At 40.6% G+C, this 22173-nt stretch overlaps 1 protein-coding gene across 1 annotated transcript in view; it reads right to left on the bottom strand.

The window, feature by feature from the left end:
- Positions 1 to 22173, bottom strand: part of mapk1 (mitogen-activated protein kinase 1) — a 49857-nt gene that overhangs the window by 11160 nt on the left and 16524 nt on the right. Inside the window, exons 2-5 of the mRNA XM_078421252.1 lie at positions 13594 to 13776; positions 10393 to 10582; positions 5967 to 6083; positions 2711 to 2825 (exon numbers count right to left, since the gene is read on the bottom strand). Coding sequence (XP_078277378.1) covers positions 2711 to 2825; positions 5967 to 6083; positions 10393 to 10582; positions 13594 to 13776 — 605 coding nt within the window. The remainder of the gene's footprint in view (positions 1 to 2710; positions 2826 to 5966; positions 6084 to 10392; positions 10583 to 13593; positions 13777 to 22173) is intronic.

Consider the following 22173-nt stretch of genomic DNA (forward strand, 5'->3'; position numbering starts at 1 on the left):
TGTGATTCAACGACAGAAAATTGGGCAACTTTGGTCCCGAAGCGAAGTCACAACCCATTGAACAGCTTCCATTAGTTCTGAAGATTATAGTCACTCTGCAGGACATTTATTGGAGGAGAGATACATTGAGAAATGTTGATGCATTGACAGCATATCATTTGTCACGAGTATTCACTGAGATTGGCTCTGATGATTAGTATCATGGCCTGCATGTTGCTGATGGAGAATTTCTGTATGCAGCCATATTAGGGATTTCAGTCTCTCCTAATTGAAGTATAAAACTAGTGAGGTTGGAAAAGGTCATGTATCGTGACTGATGATGCTCCTGGCATTCGAGTTGTGACACAGCAAGTTCACATCCACTGTTTTTAAAGATGTAGAAAGGTAGGGCGAGAAAAGAACAGATCAAAGCAAGGAAATGCATTTCTTTATCAACAAATGCTTTGACCTGTCGTTTTCACACCCTGCCCTTCCATAGCTCTAGACACCCTCTCTCCTGACTCTCAGTCTGAAGTGTCTCTACCCGATACGTCACCCATTCCTTCTCTCCAGAGTGTGTCCTGCTGAGTTACTCCGGTATTTTGTGTCTATCTTCGGTGTAAACCAGCATCTGCAGTTCCTTCCTACACATCCACCGTTTCTCTAGACAAATAACATCTATATAATAAAACTCTCGTTTGTTTGTTTGTTCCTGAACTACAGCCGAAACGGTACACGATAGCGCAAAAATGTTAGGCCCACCTTACTCACCGTCGTCCCTTTGGCGCTAATGGAAGAAGTTTAATTGAAATCGGTGTTATAGTTTTAAAGGTATTCACATTTTTAAGTTTAAATCTATCTCCTAGGGAGAGAGGGGGGGTGGAGGGAGGGGGGAGGATACGGGGGTTGAGGAGAGGGGGGGTGGAGGAGGGAGGGAGGGAGGGGGTGGAGGATAAGGGGGTTGAGGGGATGGAATGGGGTGAGGGGAAGGGAAAGGGGGGGTGGTGGGAGGGAGGGAGGGGGAGGAGAGTGGGGGAAGGGGGGGAGGAGTGGAGTGGGGAGGGGGGGAAGGAGAGGGTGCTACACCAATGCAGGAGAGGTTTGGACCCACTTGGTCTAGTTTGTACTACAATTCAGGAAACAGCTCTTCAGCCAATGGGAGTTAGCTCAGGAGGATACTGACTTTTACTGTGGCAAATACCAGGAAGATAACTCTGTAGTTATCACTGCCCGAATATCTCCCTTTTTGTAGATATACCAAGGTTTCCTGGTATATCCTCCTCCTGCCTAATGTGAATGATGAGTTTGTGGATTCATGAACAAAACTTTTCTCCACCCAACTTTATAATTTCAACAGTGATATCGTCAATAGACAATAGGTGCAGGAGTAGGCCATTCGGCCCTTCGAGCCAGCACCGCCATTCAGTGTGATCATGGCTGATCATTCTCAATCAGTACCCCGTTCCTGCTTTCTCCCCATACCCCCTGACTCCGCTATCCTTAAGAGCTTTATCTAGCTCTCTCTTGAATGTATTCAGAGAATTGGCCTCCACTGCCCTCTGCACCAGAGATCTCGTTAATCTTTAGCTTGGATATTTTGACCTCTGGAAGGAGTCAGGAGAGGTGGCAATACTGGGTGACTGGGCTGAACACGAATGATTTGATTCTTTTCATTTCAAGTGCTACAGTTGAGGAGATCTTCAATATTCTCCCTCCAGTAAGCATTGATTGCCTGTCCCTGATGTATTCATCTTTATTCATGGATCGCAGCATGAGCCTTGGGTGTTTGGACCACAGAAGGCTTTTACAGTGCTGAATAATCTGCTCATGTCACAGATATCAGCAAGTTGCTAAATCTCCTTTACCATCTGTTCCTTGTGTCGTGGGTTTTCTGCTGGGGCTCTGCCTTTCGGCACTAGAAGAGCTGTTCCTTTTCTCTTTCCTAATGGTGTAGCCTCCAATTCAGTAACAGCTAGTCTTTAAGATTAAATTAGGTCAATTTTCCAATCACTTTCAAACTGATCCTTGACCATACCACAATAAGATCAAAAATGTGCAAAATTCACAGAAGATTCACACAGCAAAGGTCATTGGGTCAAATATACTGGAAAGCAATTTCAGATGAAAAGAAAAACATTTGCCCAAATATTTAACTCTGCTCCTTCTCCCTCAACACCTCCATTCATCCATGTCATTCAGATGCTATGGTCATGTTGCGCACAAACTTCTACAGGCATAAAGAGCATATTGACTGGTTACATCATGGCCTGGTTTGGCAACTCAAACGCCCAGGAATGAAGAAGATTGCAAAAAGTGGTGAACACTGCCAAGTACATCATTGGTACTGACTTCCCCACCAAAGGAGGAATTTACTGGAGTCAGCATTGTCAGATTTCCACACCACCACACTCATTTCACTCCTGCCATTGATAGGTGGTATATGACCCTGAAAACTAACATAAAGGTTCAGTGGTGGCTTCTTCCCTTCAACCACCAGATTATTAAACATGCCAACCACCAAATAAACTGCAAAGTGCATAGATGGTGTTCACAGAGTACTATGATTACATATGTTGTGCTGCTGCAAGTAAGAATTTCATTGTTCCTTTTCAGAACATATAACACTCTTGACCAAGTTAAACACTGTAGGAGCTATCAGTTATCTTCTCTTAAAAGCAAGTGAAAATCCAATGCCTAAATTTACAAATTCAAAGGTGGTACTGTTTCTTACCAAGGATATGATTGAGTTGGTCCAAATAGTGCTTGCCTGGGAAAGTAGGTCTACAGGAGAGCATCTCAGCCAGGATACAGCCTACTGACCAGATATCAATTGACTTGGTATAACCCTGCAAGATAACAGATTCATGCATTAGAATTGAATTATAAATGTAGACCAAGCAGGATTCAGATTTCTATTAGTTTAGGAATTAATCCATACATTAAGAATCACTACCCCCTATTCACTTGTTATTATAACTGTTCTGTAGTTAGCTGCATTATGCAATGTTATCATTGCCATGCCAATTATAAAGCAGACTGGCAACAGAAGCCACAATATACTAAAGTGCAGTGATAAAATTATGTGTATCCACGAGATAAAATTGGAACAGCTAATTGGTTGCAGAAAGCTTTAATGCTCCTATAAATTTATAGTCCTTTTAGACTTGGTCATTAGTATCTGCAGAAAAACAAATTGTTCTTGTCTTTATCTATTCTGTTCTTGGACAAGCCATCTGGTTGAGATTGCCTCATGAATTGGATTTTACGATGGTGTAGTACGAAGGTCTTTCGACTTTAGAGACAGCGCGATGACAGGCTCTTCATCCCACTGAGTCCGTGGCAACTACTGACCACCCCATACACTAACACTGTCCTACGCACTGGGGACAATTTCACCGAAGCCAATTAACTTACAAACCTGTATCTCTTTGGAGTTTGGGAAGAAACCAGAGCACCCAAAGACCCACGCGGTCACAGGGGCGCAGCGGTACAGTTGCTGACCTTACAGCGCCAGATATCCTAGTGTACATGTGCCTGTTTCCATGGTGTATCTCTAAAGTCTAAAACCAGGGTAATGGCAACTCAGATCTCAAGAAATCGGTAAAATGGGTATATTGCAATTAGTGCCCAATGTCAAAGTATACAGCAGGATACAAATCAGCTAGAGAAATGGGCAGAGAAATGACAGATGGAGTTTAATCGGAGCAAATGTTGTACTTTGGGATGTTGAATTAAAGGGTAAAGTATAGAGTTAATGGAAAGGGTCTAAACAGCATTGATGTGGAAAGATCCTGGGGTCAAGTCCATAGCTTCCAGAATATGACCACAAATAAACAAGTGGTAAATAAAGGTATGGTATGCTTGTCTGCACAGGTTAGGGCATTGAGTATCAGAATCAGGAAACCATGTTGCAGCTTTACAGGACTTTAGTTGGGCCACCTTTGGAGTGAGTATTTGTGCAGTTCTCGTCACCCCATTACAGGAAAGATGGAGGCTTTTGAGAGGATACAGAAGAGGTTAACCAGAATGCTGCCCAGAATAGAGGGCATCAGCTCCAAGGAGAAGTTGGACTAATTTGGGTTATTTTCTCTGAAGCATCAGAGGCTGATAGATTAGTTTAACTTGGCAAGGACATTGTTGCACCTACAAAACCTGACCCCCCCCCCCATGTGTAGTTCGTATGTTCTGTGACACGCTTCCTCCGGGTGCATATTGGTACAGTAAATTTCCAGTGTGGTTGCGTGGTATTAACTTGATTAAAAAATACTTTCATTACCTTTCCTCCTATTTCAGCTCATATGGAAGCACCAAACCAAACTTATACAGTTGAATGCATTAAAGTTTAAAAAAATACTGCACACCTGCAGTAGAAAGACAAACTTTTAATAGGGTTTTTCACAAACATGGCACCGAAACCAGTCTATTCATCTCATCTCAGTTGCTGACCAAGGCATATTTTAAGCATAATTTTGATTTCTAGTAATCATACTTGAAGTTATTGCCCCCTGTCCCCCTCCAGATCAACCATATTTGCTGACTGTAATTATCCCAGTGCTTTTGGGGACCAGTGGTGACCCACAGAGGAATGCTTTGCCCTGTAACAAGAACATGCAACAAGAACATCCAAGCTGTAGACGTTTTCACAAGGAAGCAGCCAGTTCACTTGAAACAAAACAAAAAGATACCCTCCGTGTTCAGAATTAATTATAGTAATTCTGAACAACCAACAAGGCACATAAATAATTAGGTTGGAGTTTCACTGACAGTTGATGAGCCAAACATACAAAGCAACATTAAAACCGTTGAGACTTGACTTCACACAACCATATATTATCAAGACTTTCAGATTGAACAATGGGGCTGCACAAGTTTATAAAATACAGCAGAATTATTTCATCCACGGGGAAGTCACACAGTTGGACGGCTGTTAGTGAGAAGTAATTCAGCTGAATTTCAATGTCTTTGACTTGTGTCCAAGAGTCACTCCAACAGCCTCTGCCTTGTTGTAGCTAGTGCAAGACAAATCACTTCCAGCACCTGACATCGTCCCCGTGCAGCTACATAGTACAATATGGATACCCAAGAAACCCTCCTCAGGGGCAAATTCAGCATTCATAAGCTATTCATATATCGTGACAATATCTTTGTGAGAGGTGGGCATTATAATGCACAATAGGTAGGGATAAAAAATAAATAAATTCAATACTAGTTCAATAGAGATAAAATAAATCAAGGTGTCGGTTTGGTTACAAATCCAATCCATTACACTAACTAGTTACACACTGTGATTATTTTAATTTTGATAGAATCTACAATGAGCAGTGGAGCAGATCTTAAGTGTCAAATACTTGATCCCAGTTTCTGTTCCTTACATCTTTATATTTTTATATTATGGGCCAATTGTCTCATGAAACTAAATTTCTGATAAATTTGCTGTTCCAGTGACCAGGATTCGATCCAGACTCCAAATGCTGCATAGTTTGCACCTTCTCCCTGTGACCACTTGGGTTTCCTTCGGGTGCTCATTTCCTTCCACATTACAAAGATGTGGTTTGGTAGATTGGTAGATTGGCCATCGGATACTGTACCCAATGTGTATGCAAGCCTCGATAGGGATAGAGGCTGACCATGGACCAGAACATGCAGGAAGGCAGACAATCCCATTGACATGCCATTCAATAGTCTACATTTTCAGCTATACTTTCCCGATTTAGGCCACAGACATTTACAGTCGATTGGAAAAAAGAACTACAATTTACAATATATTCGAGTTACACAACAACATTTTTTTGCATCTTGTGTCGCTATGGAAGTATAATGCAACGTAGTAGCTTAGAGTCCATGTTTTTTTGGGCGAAGCTTGATGAGGAATGAAAAGTAAAACTAGATACACTTAAACAAAACACTCACCATGTTTGCAAAGGCTCTCACTCTTGCATAAAGTCTACTCATAGTTAAGATTAAAGATAAACAACCTAAAAGCTCACCTTGGAGTTGAGCATAATCTCAGGTGCCCGGTACCAACGGGTAGCAACATACTCTGTCAGGAACCCAGTGTGATCATGGTCTGGATCAGCAACACGAGCCAGTCCAAAGTCGCAGATCTGCAAATGGTGTTAGAACAAAAATATTATTTATATACTTGCATTATACCGGAGCTACAAAGCTGGTCTGAGCTCAATGACAGAGTCAGTTTAAGGCTTTAGGGTTATTCTAGAGCACCCATCACAACCTCTAGGGATTTACACAAAACACATTCTCTGCACCTTCCCCATCCTACACTTCTATTAAAACTAAATACTTGATTGGATGGATAGTGTCAAGTGAGATTCAGAGCATTACAACCACTCTCTTTCCAACACTAATTATGCCTGTTTTAATGTACTAAGATGGAGCCAATAAATCCAGACGGCACACAGCTTTAGTCTGTTAGCTGATACAGTTTATTCACGAATTGAAAAAGAGTGACAGTAAGTGGAGGTGAAGATGCCCAAAATATAGTGACAAATACATGCAATAGTCATGACTACCAACATAGTTGCTATATATCATCATATCATATCATATCATCATATCTATACAGCCGGAAACAGGCCTTTTCGGCCCTCCAAGTCCGTGCCGCCCAGCGATCCCCGTACATTTAACACTATCCTACACCCACTAGGGACAATTTTTACATTTACCCAGCCAATTAACCTACATACCTGTACGTCTTTGGAGTGTGGGAGGAAACCGAAGATCTCGGAGAAAACCCACGCAGGTCACGGGGAGAACGTACAAACTCCTTACAGTGCAGCACCCGTAGTCAGGATCGAACCTGAGTCTCCGGCGCTGCATTCGCTGTAAAGCAGCAACTCTACCGCTGCGCTACCGTGCCGCCCTATATCTTGTAATGTTGACACAAAAAAAGCACAATCCCAATGTTCTGAATAAAACCACAACCACCTTTCAGTAAGGCTCATTTATAGCAACCTGGCAATTTTACTAACTGCAGCAGCAAGAGACACCACGTAATCAGCACCGATTGAAGAAATATCCAAGCAGAATTCTGGTCCAGTGCCATGAAAAAAACAATCCAATTTATTGTTTTCAGTAAGTTATAGCTACTTATTGAATAATTTAAGGATTCTATTCAGTCCACGGTTGAGATACAATATACCTGAACAGTTCAGAGATTCATCTTCTGTCACTCTAGGTTGGACAGTTAAACATTAATTATTTTATATTTTCACGTGAATTTTCAGTTTTACTGTTTAGCTAGCAACTAAATCATATTGTACCTCCATTTTAATGCCAAATAGATAACCTTTCATAAAACACATTGTTTTATTCTTACATACACAAACTATTCAATTAGATGTGTTGAACTAAGCAGTCTAGTTCCTGCTCTTATCGTGATGCATATCAGTTTAAGTGCACTATATCAACAACAATATAACCATTCGGCAACATCATGTGAATCTAGCAATTAAGCATTCCATAAGTGTTAGAAGCAATAAGAAATCATAGGGAAGGCGATCTGCACTGCAGCTGTATTTTGTTGCAGATTCAATATTGGATTATATCATGCCCAATGTGAACGTGTCACTAAACTGCATCAGCCAAATTTTGTTTTCTAAAGTGTCGTTCCCGCACTCTAAAAAACAAAATGAAATATTCACAGAATAAATCATAGGTTCACAAGTTTCAAAACAGCTGCGAAGATTAAAAAAAATTAAATCACCTGTTCATTTGGATTAGGGTTTGGATATCTATATTCACCCAAGAAATAGAATTCTCATCAAGCATACTTCAGGGAGAGAAAAAAAATCTAAAGCTGAATGTCCTTAATGGGCGTTTTGCCAAATGTTTGCTCTTAGAATTCCATTTTTAGTGACACACCCTAGTTTAAACTGTTGTCAAAGTCCACAGTGACCCACTGTCAAAAATGGCAGGTTGGTCTTTTCTAAACTTGTATAACAAACTGCTTGATGAACTGTGGCAACCAACAAGTTGGAATTGCACGACTTCTGAAGAAAAATTCAAGGATTACTAACAGTTACCTGTTCGTGGCCACTATCTGAAGTTGGATGTCGTATGTCGCAATCTTAACACTATTTAACCTTTTTATTGTGCTTCCAACCCAAAATGACAGATCTCCATTCCCTTCTCCCCACCCCCCCCCCCAATCCCGCTGCCATTATATCAGCCAATATCAGGTCTAGTTCAGCTCAACTGAAAACGTTTTCATGCTCATTGCAACCTTCAAACATACATTCCAATGCTCTCCCGCTAAATGTCCATCTTTCAACTTTCATTACAGTTGTGTTATTTCTTGTATGTTCTCACTCTCCCTTATTAACGAAACTTCAGAATTAGTGCTTCATACATATTTTTGTACTGTCAAAATCTCAGCGTTCATTTACCCAGCCACGACTCCTCAGTCCTCAAAGTCAATGATTCATTCCCATCTCTCCCTACTTCTCCAATCCACTTCTAAACTAAACTGAACTAAAACTCAACCCCCTTGATCAAGTTGTAAGTAACCTGTCCTAAGGTCACCTTTGGTTCAATTACATGTCTGTGAAACAAGTCAGAATGTTTTACTCATGTAAAGGTGCTGTACAATTTTCAGCTCGTTACAAAGGATTTGCATTAGCCATTTCAGTAGTTATTAGAACCATGACCAATTTTAAAAGGTCCATTATGAATCATCTGATTTCTAGAAAAATCATCAAAACCCCATAAATTATCTTAAACATAGGCCGAGGAAACCGTCCAACAAATATCCAAAACCTCTTGGGAGTGTGTAATTTTAAATGGTATGTAAACAGGATCCACAGAATATCTTACCACCAGGGATGCAGAAAAGAGGTCACGGTTACTGCATTGGAGGATAACAGATACCAAAATATATTTTAATAAGATATGCCTGAATGGAAATCAAAGCTTTTGATTAAAATAGCTTCCAGTTTTAAAATGTTCTATTAATCCAACAGCATGCCAGATAGAAGCATCCAGGTAAAGCAATCCATCATCTCACCCAACTTCCATTTTCAGCATGGATCATGAAATAGCACAATATAATTAACTACCAACTGGGAACCTAATCCAATTTATGGGGTTTACTGACTGGACCACTTGAGACTATTCATATTGAAAGTTTCTAGGTTTTGAAATGGAAATTATGCTATTTAGGGATGTTGCTCAGTATTTTAAGGGTAGAAGGGATCTATCTCCTCCCAAATGTTCTCTCCAGGAACTAACATGTCCGCAATTCTACCTTTTTAAAATTTGTTTACTGATACATACCACACAGTATTGCATTTAAAAACCATATCAACTTCCCTTTAACAATTGGCCAATAATTTCCAGAGTTCTAGAGCCTTGAAACAGGCCCTTTGGCCCAACTTCCCCACGCCGTCCATCTATATACGTCCCACCTGCATGCATTTGACCCATATCTCTCTAGACCCATCCTATCCATGTACCTGTCTAAATGTTACTTAAATGTTGCGATTGTCCTTGTCTAACCTACCTTCTCCGGCAGCTCATTCCACACACTCACAACCCTTTGTGGAAAGAAAGTTACCCCTCAGGTTCCTATTAAATTATTCCCCTCACCTTAAACCTATGTCTTCCGGTTCTTGATTCCCCTACGCTTGGCAAAAGACTCTGCATTTACCCAATCTATTCCTCTCATGATTTTATGCACCTCTGTGAGATCATCCCCCATCTTCCTGCAACCCAAGGAATAAAGTCCTAGCCTGCTCAACCTCTCTATAGCTCAGGTTTTTGAGTGCTGGCAACATCCTCACATCTTCCCTGCACCCTTTCCAGTTTGACATCTTTCCTATTACTCGGTGACCAAAACTGAATACAATACTCAATGTGGCCTCACCAACATCTTACATAACTGTAACATGACCTCCCAACTACTATACGCAGTGCCAGTTTACTCCTTCTACCACTATTTCATTCCCTTGCAGAACACACCTGGCTCTAGCTCTGAAACATTTCACTCTTCCCTCCCGACTCCATCATTGTGCCACAATTCTGGAATTCTCCATTAAATAGCCCTATTATAGCCTCTTCACTATACTAATGTTAGTGGTTCTAGGTGGTTCACCACTATCTTAAGAACAATTGAAGGCCTATAAATGGATGTATTGTAAGCAGTAGCCACATCCTGTGAATAAATCAAATAAAGTTCCCTCCTTCCTCACAACTAGCGCCAATAATAGGCATGAAATACTTCCTCCGGCACCATTTCTTAAATATGCACAAATAATCCAGTTTGAGGGGACAGCCAAATAGTAGTGCAGTGCCTGTAGAATAGCCAGTGTTACTGGCATACCAAAATTTCACCCCATTTAATTTCTTCCAGCCCAATGTAATTTATGATTAAAAAACATGGGACAAAATGATACTAACCTTCAGGTCACAGGTAGTATTGAGCAAAAGGTTGGATGGTTTGAGATCCCGGTGAAGGACATTGGCAGAGTGGATGTACTTTAACCCGCGGAGAATCTGATACAGGAAGTAACAGATGTGATCATTGCTAAGTCTCTGAGTCTTCAGCAGTTTATAGAGGTCGGTTTCCATCAGATCCTGTACAATGTACCTGGAAATAAAGTCAAGGAAGCCAGACCAACAGTCTCAATGTGGAATACCGCATTGTAAAACACGTGCAACGTGCTGGAAAATGAAACTAATGGATACACAATTTTACTTGAAGAACCTCAGGTTCAGTAACAATCTCTATTTTTACAATATTACTTTGTAAAACAAGTCTAATGGATAACATTTACATAGAAACATAGAAAATAGATGCAGGAATAGGCCCTTCGAGCCAGCACCGCCATTCAATATATGATCATGGCTGATCATCTAGAATCAGTACCCTGATCCTGCTTTCTCCCCATATCCGTTGATTCAGTTAGCCCCAAGAGCTATATTTGACTCTCTCTTGAATATTCTGTGATTTGCCTCCACTGCCTTCTGTGGCAGAGAATTCTACAGATTCACAACTCTCTGGCTGAATTAACAGCAATTAAACGAATCACACAAAACCCCAATCAGTATCCTTGTAGATCAACCCACCAAGAATTCAAAATGCTGCTTTACTTTCATGTGCAGCAAGGATTCAAACATGCAGCAGAGGGCGGATGCTAGCTACCTGAAACGGGACAACTCAATGTTATTCCTCTAGCTGCAAATTATCAAAAAGTGGCATCAGGGTAAGTCAAGGACAGACAAGATGGTGTAGGAAAGGGAATGAGAATTAAAATGGCTGACAACTGGGAGATGAGAGCTGGTACTTGTAGAGCATACAGGTGCTCAGGAAATGGTTGCCAAGTGTGCTTCTGGTTGGTTGATTGAAAGATACAGCATGAAAACAGGCCCTTGGGCTCACTGAGCCCACTCGGGCCATTGATCATCCTTTCAAACTTGCTCTATGTTATTCCACTTTCACTTCCATGCCTTACACATACCCAAGGGGCAGTTTACAGAGGCCAATTGTCTGTACTTTGTTGGGATGTTGGAGGAAAGCAGAGCACCACAGGGAGAACATTTAAACTCTGCACAGATAACATCCAAGGTCAGGATCGAACCCAGGACTGGTGCTGCGAGGCAGCACTAGCGGCAGCACTAGGCCGCTGGACCTTGACGATGTAGAGAAGGCCACATCGAGAGCACAGAATGCAAAGGTTGGAGCAGGTGCAGGGGAATCTGTATCATTTAAAGAATTGTTTAAGTCCCTTGATGGAGCTGGTGTAGGGACAGGTGTTACACATTCTTTGATAGCAGGCAAAAGTGTCAGAGAAGAGATGAGCAGGCCATGGAGTCAGAGTAGTCCAGAAAGAGGTAAGAAGGTGAAGATGTAACTGATGGTGGGATCATGTTGCACAGCTCCACTCTGCTTTCTCCAGACTGACATCCATTTCAATTCTTCTTCCCATTCCCACACAGACTTCTTCAGCCCCCTCCACTGCCAGGGCGAGGCTAAACGCAAGTAGAAATACAGCATCTCATTCTGCCTGGGTAGTCTACAGTCTCCCTCATTCAGTTTCATTCTGTCTTCCTTCCAATCAGATTGCAGAATCTGTAGCCTTCATTCTCCCTCTCCCCACACTTCCCTCTCCCATCTAAGTTATTTGCCTATCAATTCCTCCTCGCCTAAATCCTCCTATCACTTAGTTGCTCTTGCCCCAACACTTCCCATTTAAAATTGGCTACTTCCCACTATGCTGTCTGAAGAGTCTTGACATAAAACATCGATTATCCATTTCCTTCCACAAATGCTGTCTCACCTGCCGAGTTCCTCCAGCTGCTCTCCATTTGTTGTTACTTTGATTTGATCCACTGATGTGGGTCAACTTAGCACTATTGCATGGTATATTGTCATTTAGTGCACTGTTTGTAACTTCAATGAATTGACAATTTTTAGACATAGTTGCTCTTGTAGTTACAGTAGCATAGTGATACAGCGTGGAAACAGGCCCTTTGGTCCACCGGCTCCACGCTGACCAGTGATCCGCACAATCTAACACACACTCGGGACAATTTACAATTATACCAATCCAATTAACCTACAAACCTCTATGCCTGGAGCAAGAGTCAACTGGAGCACCCGGAAAAAAACCCACACAGGTCCCGGGGAGAACGTACAAACTCTGTGCGAAGATCGATGATTGAACCCGGGTCTCTGATGCTGTAAGGCAGCAACTCTACCGCTGCACCACCGATGTATCATGCCTTGTGGATAGATTGTGTTTGAAATATGATTTTGATGCTAATGATGCTCACAGCAGCTCATGAGTGCCATGTCCTGTAATCCTATTCTGAATCAATTAATTAGGCAGCACTACCGTACAAGCAGATCTATAATGCAGAAACAGAACATTCTCCACAACATCATGTAAAAATGCCTCTGCAAAAAGTAGATTGACACGGATAAGATCAAGTCGATTTATAACTTGCTCTGGCCTACATACGACCTATTATAGGTGTGCATCCAAGTCCTACAGCTCTCGTCTGTGGACTTCCTGTGCATCTATCCTACTAATGGAAGACATCAGGATTATGACACAATGTTGGCTGCAAGGTACAATTTGTGAGAATATAGAGGCATGATTGGTCTGTATGACAGCTTCCCCAATCTGGAAACTGCCCTCCTACGAAATGTATGGAGAACATCCATAGGTCCACTGCGCAAATAACTATGCCACATCCTAATCCAGTATCTTGGATTATGCCAGATAGTCTTTTCAATTACATTTTAACAGTGATTTGGTTACAGTCAGATTAAGTGTCATTTCAGAAAACAGTTAAGAACGCCCTACTCAAATGGCCAGGTCAGACGACAAGAATTCCTTCCTGGTGATCCCGAGAGATTCAATGCGCATTTTTATAACAATTGGACAATTTCACGTTACCATCGCAAAATTTATGCTTTTTTGTTACAAATTCTAGATTTAGCTAACTAGACTTGTACTTTCAGTACCATGTTGGTTTTTAACTTGTATATCTAGATCGTTATTCCAGACCCATTACATAATTTAACCATTTCCCTCAATTATATTAGCTTTTCATATCACACATTAATACATATACATTTTATAACCAGGATACACATCTTTCATTTGGTCAATGATGGGGGCTCGGATGATGTCATTGATGCCAATAATATTCTCATGTTTGAAGCGCAGCAGAATTTTAATCTCACGCAAGGTCCGCTGGCAGTATGTCTGGTGTTCGAAAGGGCTGATCTTTTTGATGGCCACACGAACTTTATTCACGTTGTCATGGGCTGAGCTGTAAAAAACAAAAAAAATGTTCACGTGGAATTGGAGTTCATTGCAAAGCAAACACTTTTTATAGACGAATACAAACAAAGCAATTGTTTAATCAGAAAGAGGGGGGAAAGTCAAGGCAGTAGACGTAAAGGGAGGGGCAGGTGAAGGGAAGAAATGAGATTTTCTAATAAGTTGATCACAAAATCACCAACGTGAAATAATACACTAGTTTAGGTGCACTAAAAAATATACCAAATGACTTCATTATTTTACTCTCGCTTGGGTATATAATAAATTGCAGGCAAGGAAACACATGCAGCTAACTAGTCAATTAATGCGTCAATGTTACAATTATGAAGGTTTACAGCTGGACAAATTGTATGCTAATCTTAATTTCCAAATTCAAATTCTAAAATCATGTAAAGAAAAACAAACTAAAAAAAACATAAACAATTTAATTCTGTGTAAACAATCTTCATTAATTAAGCTGCTAAGAAATGAGAAAAATAAATAAAATTACATTCCCAACGCCAGATTGGCTTTAAGATTTACTGCAATATTAAAAAATTATTAATATATGAATGCACAAACCACAATCTATTTCACATAGATAGTGCATATTTAGTGGGAAATTACTGCAACATTGTGCCCTTACATGGATTCCAATGTTTAATTTATTGGAGTTCTGGTGTTGCACAACTTGCAAGGAAAATTGCACAGCAATCTCTAGACTGATTATGTGCGGGTGCTGCAAGCTGCTGTCCAATTTGTTCCATAATGGCAACAATGACCGACCGACTCACCATTATGCTTCTCACAATCTGATCTACAAATTCTAGACACATGTAACACAGGAAATATTTAACAGGTTAATCGACATCTGAAGAAAAGCAATTACAGAGTAAGCATTGATCAATTCTGAAGAATCTCATTCAAATATTAAATCGTTTATCTTTCTGACATCTCTGCATTTGTAATTTCTATTAAATTTGGGTCTGGTGATTTTTTTTGGCAGGAGATCCACTTACTTCACTAGACTTTAGAGATACAGCGTTGTTACAAGCCATTCAGCCCAGAGTCCACGCCGACCAGCAATCACCCGGCACATTAGCACTATCCTACACACTCGGGACAATTTTTACAATTTTACCAAAGCCAATTAATCTACAAACCTGTATGGCATTGGAGTGTGGAAGGAAACTGGAGCACTCGGGGAAAACCTACACGGTCACAGGGAGAACTTGCAAACTCTTAACAGACAACATCTGTGGTCAGGATCGAACCTGGGTCTCTGGAGCTGTAAAGCAGCACTCTTCCGCTGCACCATTGACCTGTCCCAATAGAGCAGATCTGAAGTACAGGATTTCTAAGTGAATGACTGATGACGGACTTGCATAGAAGTCTTTGGTAACAGTTCTCAGCTATTCGATTAGTACTCAGCTTTTCTCACTGCACATAATTCTTTAAAACAGGGCATTTGTACATAAATGCTTTGGCAACACTCTGATAGTCACAAATCTGCCAAGTTCGACTTCTTGTAGACGAACATATCAGTCTATTTGCACACTTTAAACAATTCAGACAGCATGAAGTCCCCACCTCAGAACATTCTGTTCCCTTGTTATTATAATGGCTTCTTCCATTTGTTTGCACAATTTCAAAAGCTGATCATCTGCAGACTTGCCAAATGTGCATCAAGATCCTCAATGCTTTTCTATTGTACTGGTGGCACTGCTGCTTCACTGCCTGCATTAGCTCAATCTCCTTTGGTGAATGTTGATGCAGCAATATTATCGCAATGTACAATGAGAACAGAGGCAATTTCTAATTATTTAACCAGCAAGAACATATTGTAAAAACTGGGAGATTGATTTTTTTCTTCAATGTGTTTGCATCTTGTTAATTCAACTAATGAAATAACATTTCTCACAAATAAATAATGTACCATCTATACTTATGCACACTTCAATGCACAGATTGTGGACATTGAGATAATCTGCAGTTTTCCTGTAGTTTACACAACTACCATAACATTTAGTACTACCATTTCAGAACTGATTTCTGGTATGTGGTATCCATTCTACATGACATGAAAATAATATGGAAAGTAAACTATAACAGTGCTGCTCAATCCATTAGATATATCAGTGCGTATGTTAAACAAATTTGAGGGACTTGTAGGAAATCTTCGTGACCTTGAGAGCACTTCCAGACGGAATATTATTACACAGCCATAATATGCTAGCCCCATGGAACAATACCTCATCCCATAATCAGTGTTCTATCGCTTTTCTTTTTTTTGCTGGAGCAAATGGTTTACTGTTCCATAGAAGGAAAATTTACATCTTTCCTACAAAAATATCAGATTGCTGAATTTGCGAGAACAATGAAAGACCATGACAAAGTCCAAAACTCAAAACATTAATTGCACAGATCACCCTGATCAACATAAACACCTTCCTTCCAACTCCATTCCACCCCCCCCCCCCCCCCCCCCATCCTCCCCTCCCCCATCCCAATGCAGGTCAATAAGGTAAATTCATTGTACTGCCTTCAGTGTTCACAATATAGAAACCAAGCTTTGCAGAACACCTCTGTTCAGTCTTCAAATGTGTCCCTCAACTTTTCTACATCTCACTAATTCTCCATCCTACCTTTGGCCTCTACACTGTTCCAACTAATCCCAAAGTTCAGAGAAGAATCTCTTCTTCCAACTAGGTACATTACAGACCAGAATCTAAATGTTTCAGATTAAACCTCTGCACTATGTCAGAGCTAATCAGTTATGTTGCAAGGTTAGCAACTTGTAACATTAAGCCCATTTCTCCCCTCCACCCGCTACCCCTTGCTAACTCTGTCTGATCTGCTGAGCATCTCTAGTGTTCTCTTTTTTTTAATCAGATTTCCAGCTACAGTTCCTATTCTTATTTATTCTTGTTTTCATTCATCTTAGTTTTCTTCAGACATTAGCCACCTTCAATTCCCCCTCAATTCCTATCCTCTTCTTTACAACTTGAAACAGATTTGATTTGTAACTTTTCCTTGTTCTGCCAAAAGATGGTAGTAATTCTATTTCTCTATGCACAAAAGCTGCCTGACTTATGTATTTCCTGAATCAGTTTTTAATGCCATCACAGCCTAGTTTAAGCATAACCCGGGTCTTTGAAAATAAGTGATATCTCTGCTTCGAATTTAAATTATCAATGCTGGACTGCCAGTCAGAGATTTACACCTCCATGGAATGTGCACTGCTGATTATGTTGATTGTTAAATTATATGGGCAAGTCAACTACTCATTAAAATTCAAAACTGGTAAAATATTGTACGCACCCAAATTATTATTCCATTTCTGATCTCAGCTGGATTCTCAAATGATAAGTGTCAAAATATTACAGCATTTGAAGAGCAACATTAACTCAACATTAGTCAATTCCATAAACGAAACCTCTTGAGGTCACTGGAAAATCATGCATGCTTCATGCAAGCAATTGATTGCGATGACTGGGCAATAGTGCAAAAGCTCCAAGTTCAGAAACTAAATACTATGAGGAAAAAGTACCTAAAAATAAACACTGACATACTGTGATAATGATCTGGGTCACCAACTGTTTTGTATCAGCAAAGGGTTCAATAGTTGCAGAAATTTGGTCAAATGTTCAGATTTGCCAATTATCTGAGAGTGAGAAGCTCTCATCTCAGATTTTGACAAGTACCCATTGACATAAACGTCCAGTAGTGAACAATGTTATATGTACAGAGACCTTTGAGAATCAGCAGTTATATGCAAAAGCGAAAAATTAGTCAATACAGCCAATGCAGGCGATTCATTAACTGCGGTTTAATATGCAAATGATCTCATATACTCCCAATCATTAAATATTCCATTTATTCTACTGTATCCATCTCAACAACCTTGATTCATGTCGCAGTTATCTGCAGATTCAAAGTTACCAATATTGATCTAGTTGTTTTCCAATTCAAACTTTTAAAACATTACAATTCTCAACTAAATACTTCCCATACATTCACTCAAACATTAAGGACACATACTATAAGAAAATAACTGCAGATGCTGGTACAAATCGAAGGTATTTATTCACAAAATGCTGGAGTAACTCAGCAGGTCTGGCAGCATCTCAGGAGAGAAGGAATGGGTGACATTTCGGGTCGAGACCCTTCTTCAGACACATACTATGTTAATGGAAGCTGCACCGAAAGGGGCCACCTTCCCTTGGCCACCACCTGTTGCCAACATGCTGCCCTTAGGTTCCAGACAATACACTGTTTCCATATGAACACTGCCATGATCCAGCTCTAGGACAGTCTTGGTCTATTATAACTAACCATAAATATTTTCCCAGGGAGCAGAATTAAGGGAAGTTTTTAATTTCCAAGCGAAACACCACAACACCATCCAGCTCCACTGCACCCTAGCTCATTTGCAGCTAAAATTTTTGCTCATGTCTCAAAAATATATAGGTCTAACCATCCCCTTATGTTACTGGCCACCCTCCCTTGTACTAACCTCTAAATTTCAAAAATTGTCTGATGTCGCCAGTCATGCATCAAGACCTGCCTGCATCGCTCCAGGACTTATGGAACTCCACAAGCTTTTGATCAGCAGCTTATTTTTAATTACCTAACCCATTTTTCAAATGCATGAAGCCTCATACCCCCTCATCTATAACTCCTGACAGATTCATAAGGATATGGCATCCTCCATTCTGGCACTTTTTTTCTCTCCATCAAATTTAGTCACTCCATGGATGGCAACGTACATACAATTGCTGAGGCACAAAGCTGAGAAAATTCTTATTTTATATGTTCCAGAAAATCAGACACATTGGATCACCTGCCCCAACAGGTTGGAACGTGCCGATTTTTCACCACACGCTGTAAACAGCTGACAACTAAAGACTCTTCATGCCTGCACTATGTCAATGTCAGACCAGATGCTACAGCATCAGGCATTCTGCTCCAGTAATGAATTCACTACCAGCAATTTAGATCCAGACCCTCTGCCTTACACCAATCCAGGGCAGTTGACAACATTTAAATTCAGACCATAATCAATGCCACCAATCAATCCTCCTTCAGTCTGAAGGGGTCAGACTCAAAACATTGCCTATCCATGTCCTCCAAAGATGCTGCCTGACACGCTGAGTTACTCCAGCGGCACTTTTTTGTAAACCACCATCTGCAGTTCCGTGTTCTCAATCCTTTTGCCCCACTTCTCTGTAACCCATCCTCACATACTCATTTATTCCCCTCGATTCTCCTACTACAATGGTGGTGGTGGGGGGGGGGTTGGGGAAGAGGTAAATTACAGTAGCTAATTTACCTAATTATTAGGTACATAGCTGTAAACACTTAAATAGCCTTTTTTCAGCAAAGACCTGTCACGGGGCTATTAGGCATTCAGACCAAAGGATGAATGCGGCAGTGGACAAGATAAAGCATGATTAAGTCTAGTATGTCACCAGATGTCAAATTTTGCTTGATAGCATCAAAAAAATAACCATAAAAAATGTATCTGTATGTTTGAAGTATTATTTAACTAGTCATATCTGATCAGATTAATTTAAAGATGAACTTAGTGACATTACAAAAAAATATGTATTTTCCATATCACCAGAAAGCTATCAGGAATAGACACAGCAAATACTAAGTTGTCCCTTTCTAGTGCAATACGATAACCTGAGATTGGCTGACTTTAATCAAAACCAAACTCTGATTTCTGCACTTTGCAAGCAGGCATTACTATATGGCGTAATCATAATCCCTGTGGCTGCAAATCACAATGATATGCACAGTAATGCAATCCATTCAACTTGAAGATGAGTTTACAAGGCACAATTTCAAGCTGTATCTAATTCCATAAACAAGAATGATGCAATCACATAAATCTAGGCAGGAGCTGAAGTGATGCTATTGGAGCTCTTCCACAATTTTTAACCCAAATTTTCTTTTAAACACCAAAGTATTTCTACATCACTGCAACCTCCAGATCTAACTTAGTCTCCGACACAAATTCAAAACACAAAAAGGAAAATACTGCCAACAAATTCCAGATACCTCGTTCTAGTTTTTACATAATACCATTGGACCAATTTTGGAATGCCCAGAGCCAAAGAATTATGATTTTGTTAAAACAAAGCAGTCATCAAAATGGCAATAGCGATTGTAAAGCATAATTACATTCCACTTGTTACTTGTTCTAATCATATGGTGCAAGATTTAAAAATAGACCATAAACAAAAATGGAAAGAGGAAAGTCAATGCAGATATATATCATTAAGAGATGAAGATTAAGTAGAGCGGCTGCGACTCGCCTTCGGAGGGGGCCGCGTGGACGTCGGAAGCTCGCAGCCCCCTGGGTGGGGGCCGACATCGGGAGCTCCGGCAGCGTCTTCGCCCGCCCCGAAACGCGGGGCTTGGGTCGGCCCACCGCGGACCTTTCACCATCCGGCGTGGCCTGAAATAGGCTGTGGGATTTTCTCTGCCCGGCAGGGGCTTCAATGTTGGGGGCCACGACCGCCCCGACGTGCAGCGGCAGCGTCTTCGCCCACCCCGAATCGCGGGGCTTGGGTTGGCCCGCTGCGGACCTTTCACCGTCCGGCGCGGCCTGGAACGTGGCAACGTCAACAGCCTGACCGCGGGAGAAGACGGCAGGGGAAGACAAAAGACATTCTGGCCTTCCATCACAGTGAGGAGGTGACTGGAGGAGACTCACTGTGATGGATGTTTCTTTTTTTTTTGTGTTGGTTGTGATTGTGTGTGAAATTGTTTAATTTTATTGCTCTATTGCTGGACTGTGGGTGACCTTTCATTTCACTGCACATCTTGTATGTGTACATGACAAATAAACTTGACTTGACTTGCAAGATTTTAAAAGCACAAGAGGATAATAGCACTCACTTTGCCAAAGTTTGACAACAACTTCCAGACTATGTAGAGTTAAATGCAAAACTCTGGAAGCTGTGGTCAGAATATTCCCATTATACCAATGGGTATATTATAACAGTATCTTACAAATAACTTGGCAGTCCACACAGGAGTGCAAATTTGTGGTATTTGCTCATTACCCAGGAGAAAATTAGGTCTGATACATTCAGGGATTTTTAATAGCGTAAATTATCATGTCACCCACCCCCACACCCCTCTCTCCACAAAATAAATTTCCACGTTTAAATTATCCATTGGATATGTTAAACATCCAAAATCAAACTGAAAATCTTCAGCTTCTTTTGCTCATCTTGTTTATAAACATGACATTGCTCGAGGCATCAGTACATTCACAACTTTTTGACATATCTTTTGTGCAAGTACAGAAGACAACTGTAGCAAATCAATAGCAACTCACTCGGGGGCTGAAACTACACAGCCCAAAATTGGACAATTCCATTTCATCACCTAAAGGTAAATGTACTTTATATAGTAAATAAACCGTACCACTGGAAAGGCAATTAAATAACTAAACAAATCTACCAATACAAATAGGGCATGCTTTGTCACATGCCCGACATAAACCACATTTTCTCTCTACAGATTTATCTGCTATCACCACATAATTCATCCAAAATCACTGGATATCAGCCTGGGGAAACATTAAGACTGGTCAAACATTGACATTTCAGAAGATTCTAGGCAGGAAAAAGGTCTTCAGAAAATGAATGGCAACATATCTGCCATAATATATGGATTTCCAAAACAAAAAGAACTTCACATCACCGACTTGTACATTGTTTTCTTTCCACCTCAAACTCCTAACCTACCACAATTTAAACAATGCCTATTACAAAATTGCTGACTTCTATTATAGTTCAAGGTTAGGAGCTGCATCACGCGTCTCACCCAATAGTAGTCACTTTCTAATATTACTGGTAATGTGCCAGATTTTTCAAATACCAGTCAGATACTGTACAAATAAACTACCAGAGGTGCAGTTTTCCATATGACGTTGCTGTCCACATCAGCCACAGAAAGGGGGTTGAAATATTAAACCAGAATCTTAAATAGATACCTTAAGAAGCTAATTTTAACCTTAAAAACTTATTTACCCAACATCCCAATTTCTCTTTTAAAAAGTTTAGATCATGTTGCAATAATGATAACCAGAGGGTTCTATGAACTGCGACCGGGGTCTCACTACAGCAAGCACTGAGCGATTCATGATGGAAGCCTTTAGTGTTTTTCTTAACAACTTGTCACCTTTACCCAAGTTTTCTTTTGATACCTTTGCAGATAAACAACAATGAGATGGAGGACCAAGACCAAGAACCTTGCATCATGGTGTCAGGCCAACAACCTAGTTCTTAACGTCAGCAAAACGAAAGAGTTGCTTGTTAATCCAAGTGGGGGGGGGGGGTCAACAGGACCTGACTTCAGAGCTGTTGTCAAGACAACTCACAGCTTC

This window comes from Rhinoraja longicauda, chromosome 25, assembly GCF_053455715.1.
Source record: "Rhinoraja longicauda isolate Sanriku21f chromosome 25, sRhiLon1.1, whole genome shotgun sequence".
In the NCBI taxonomy this organism is placed as follows: domain Eukaryota; kingdom Metazoa; phylum Chordata; class Chondrichthyes; order Rajiformes; family Arhynchobatidae; genus Rhinoraja; species Rhinoraja longicauda.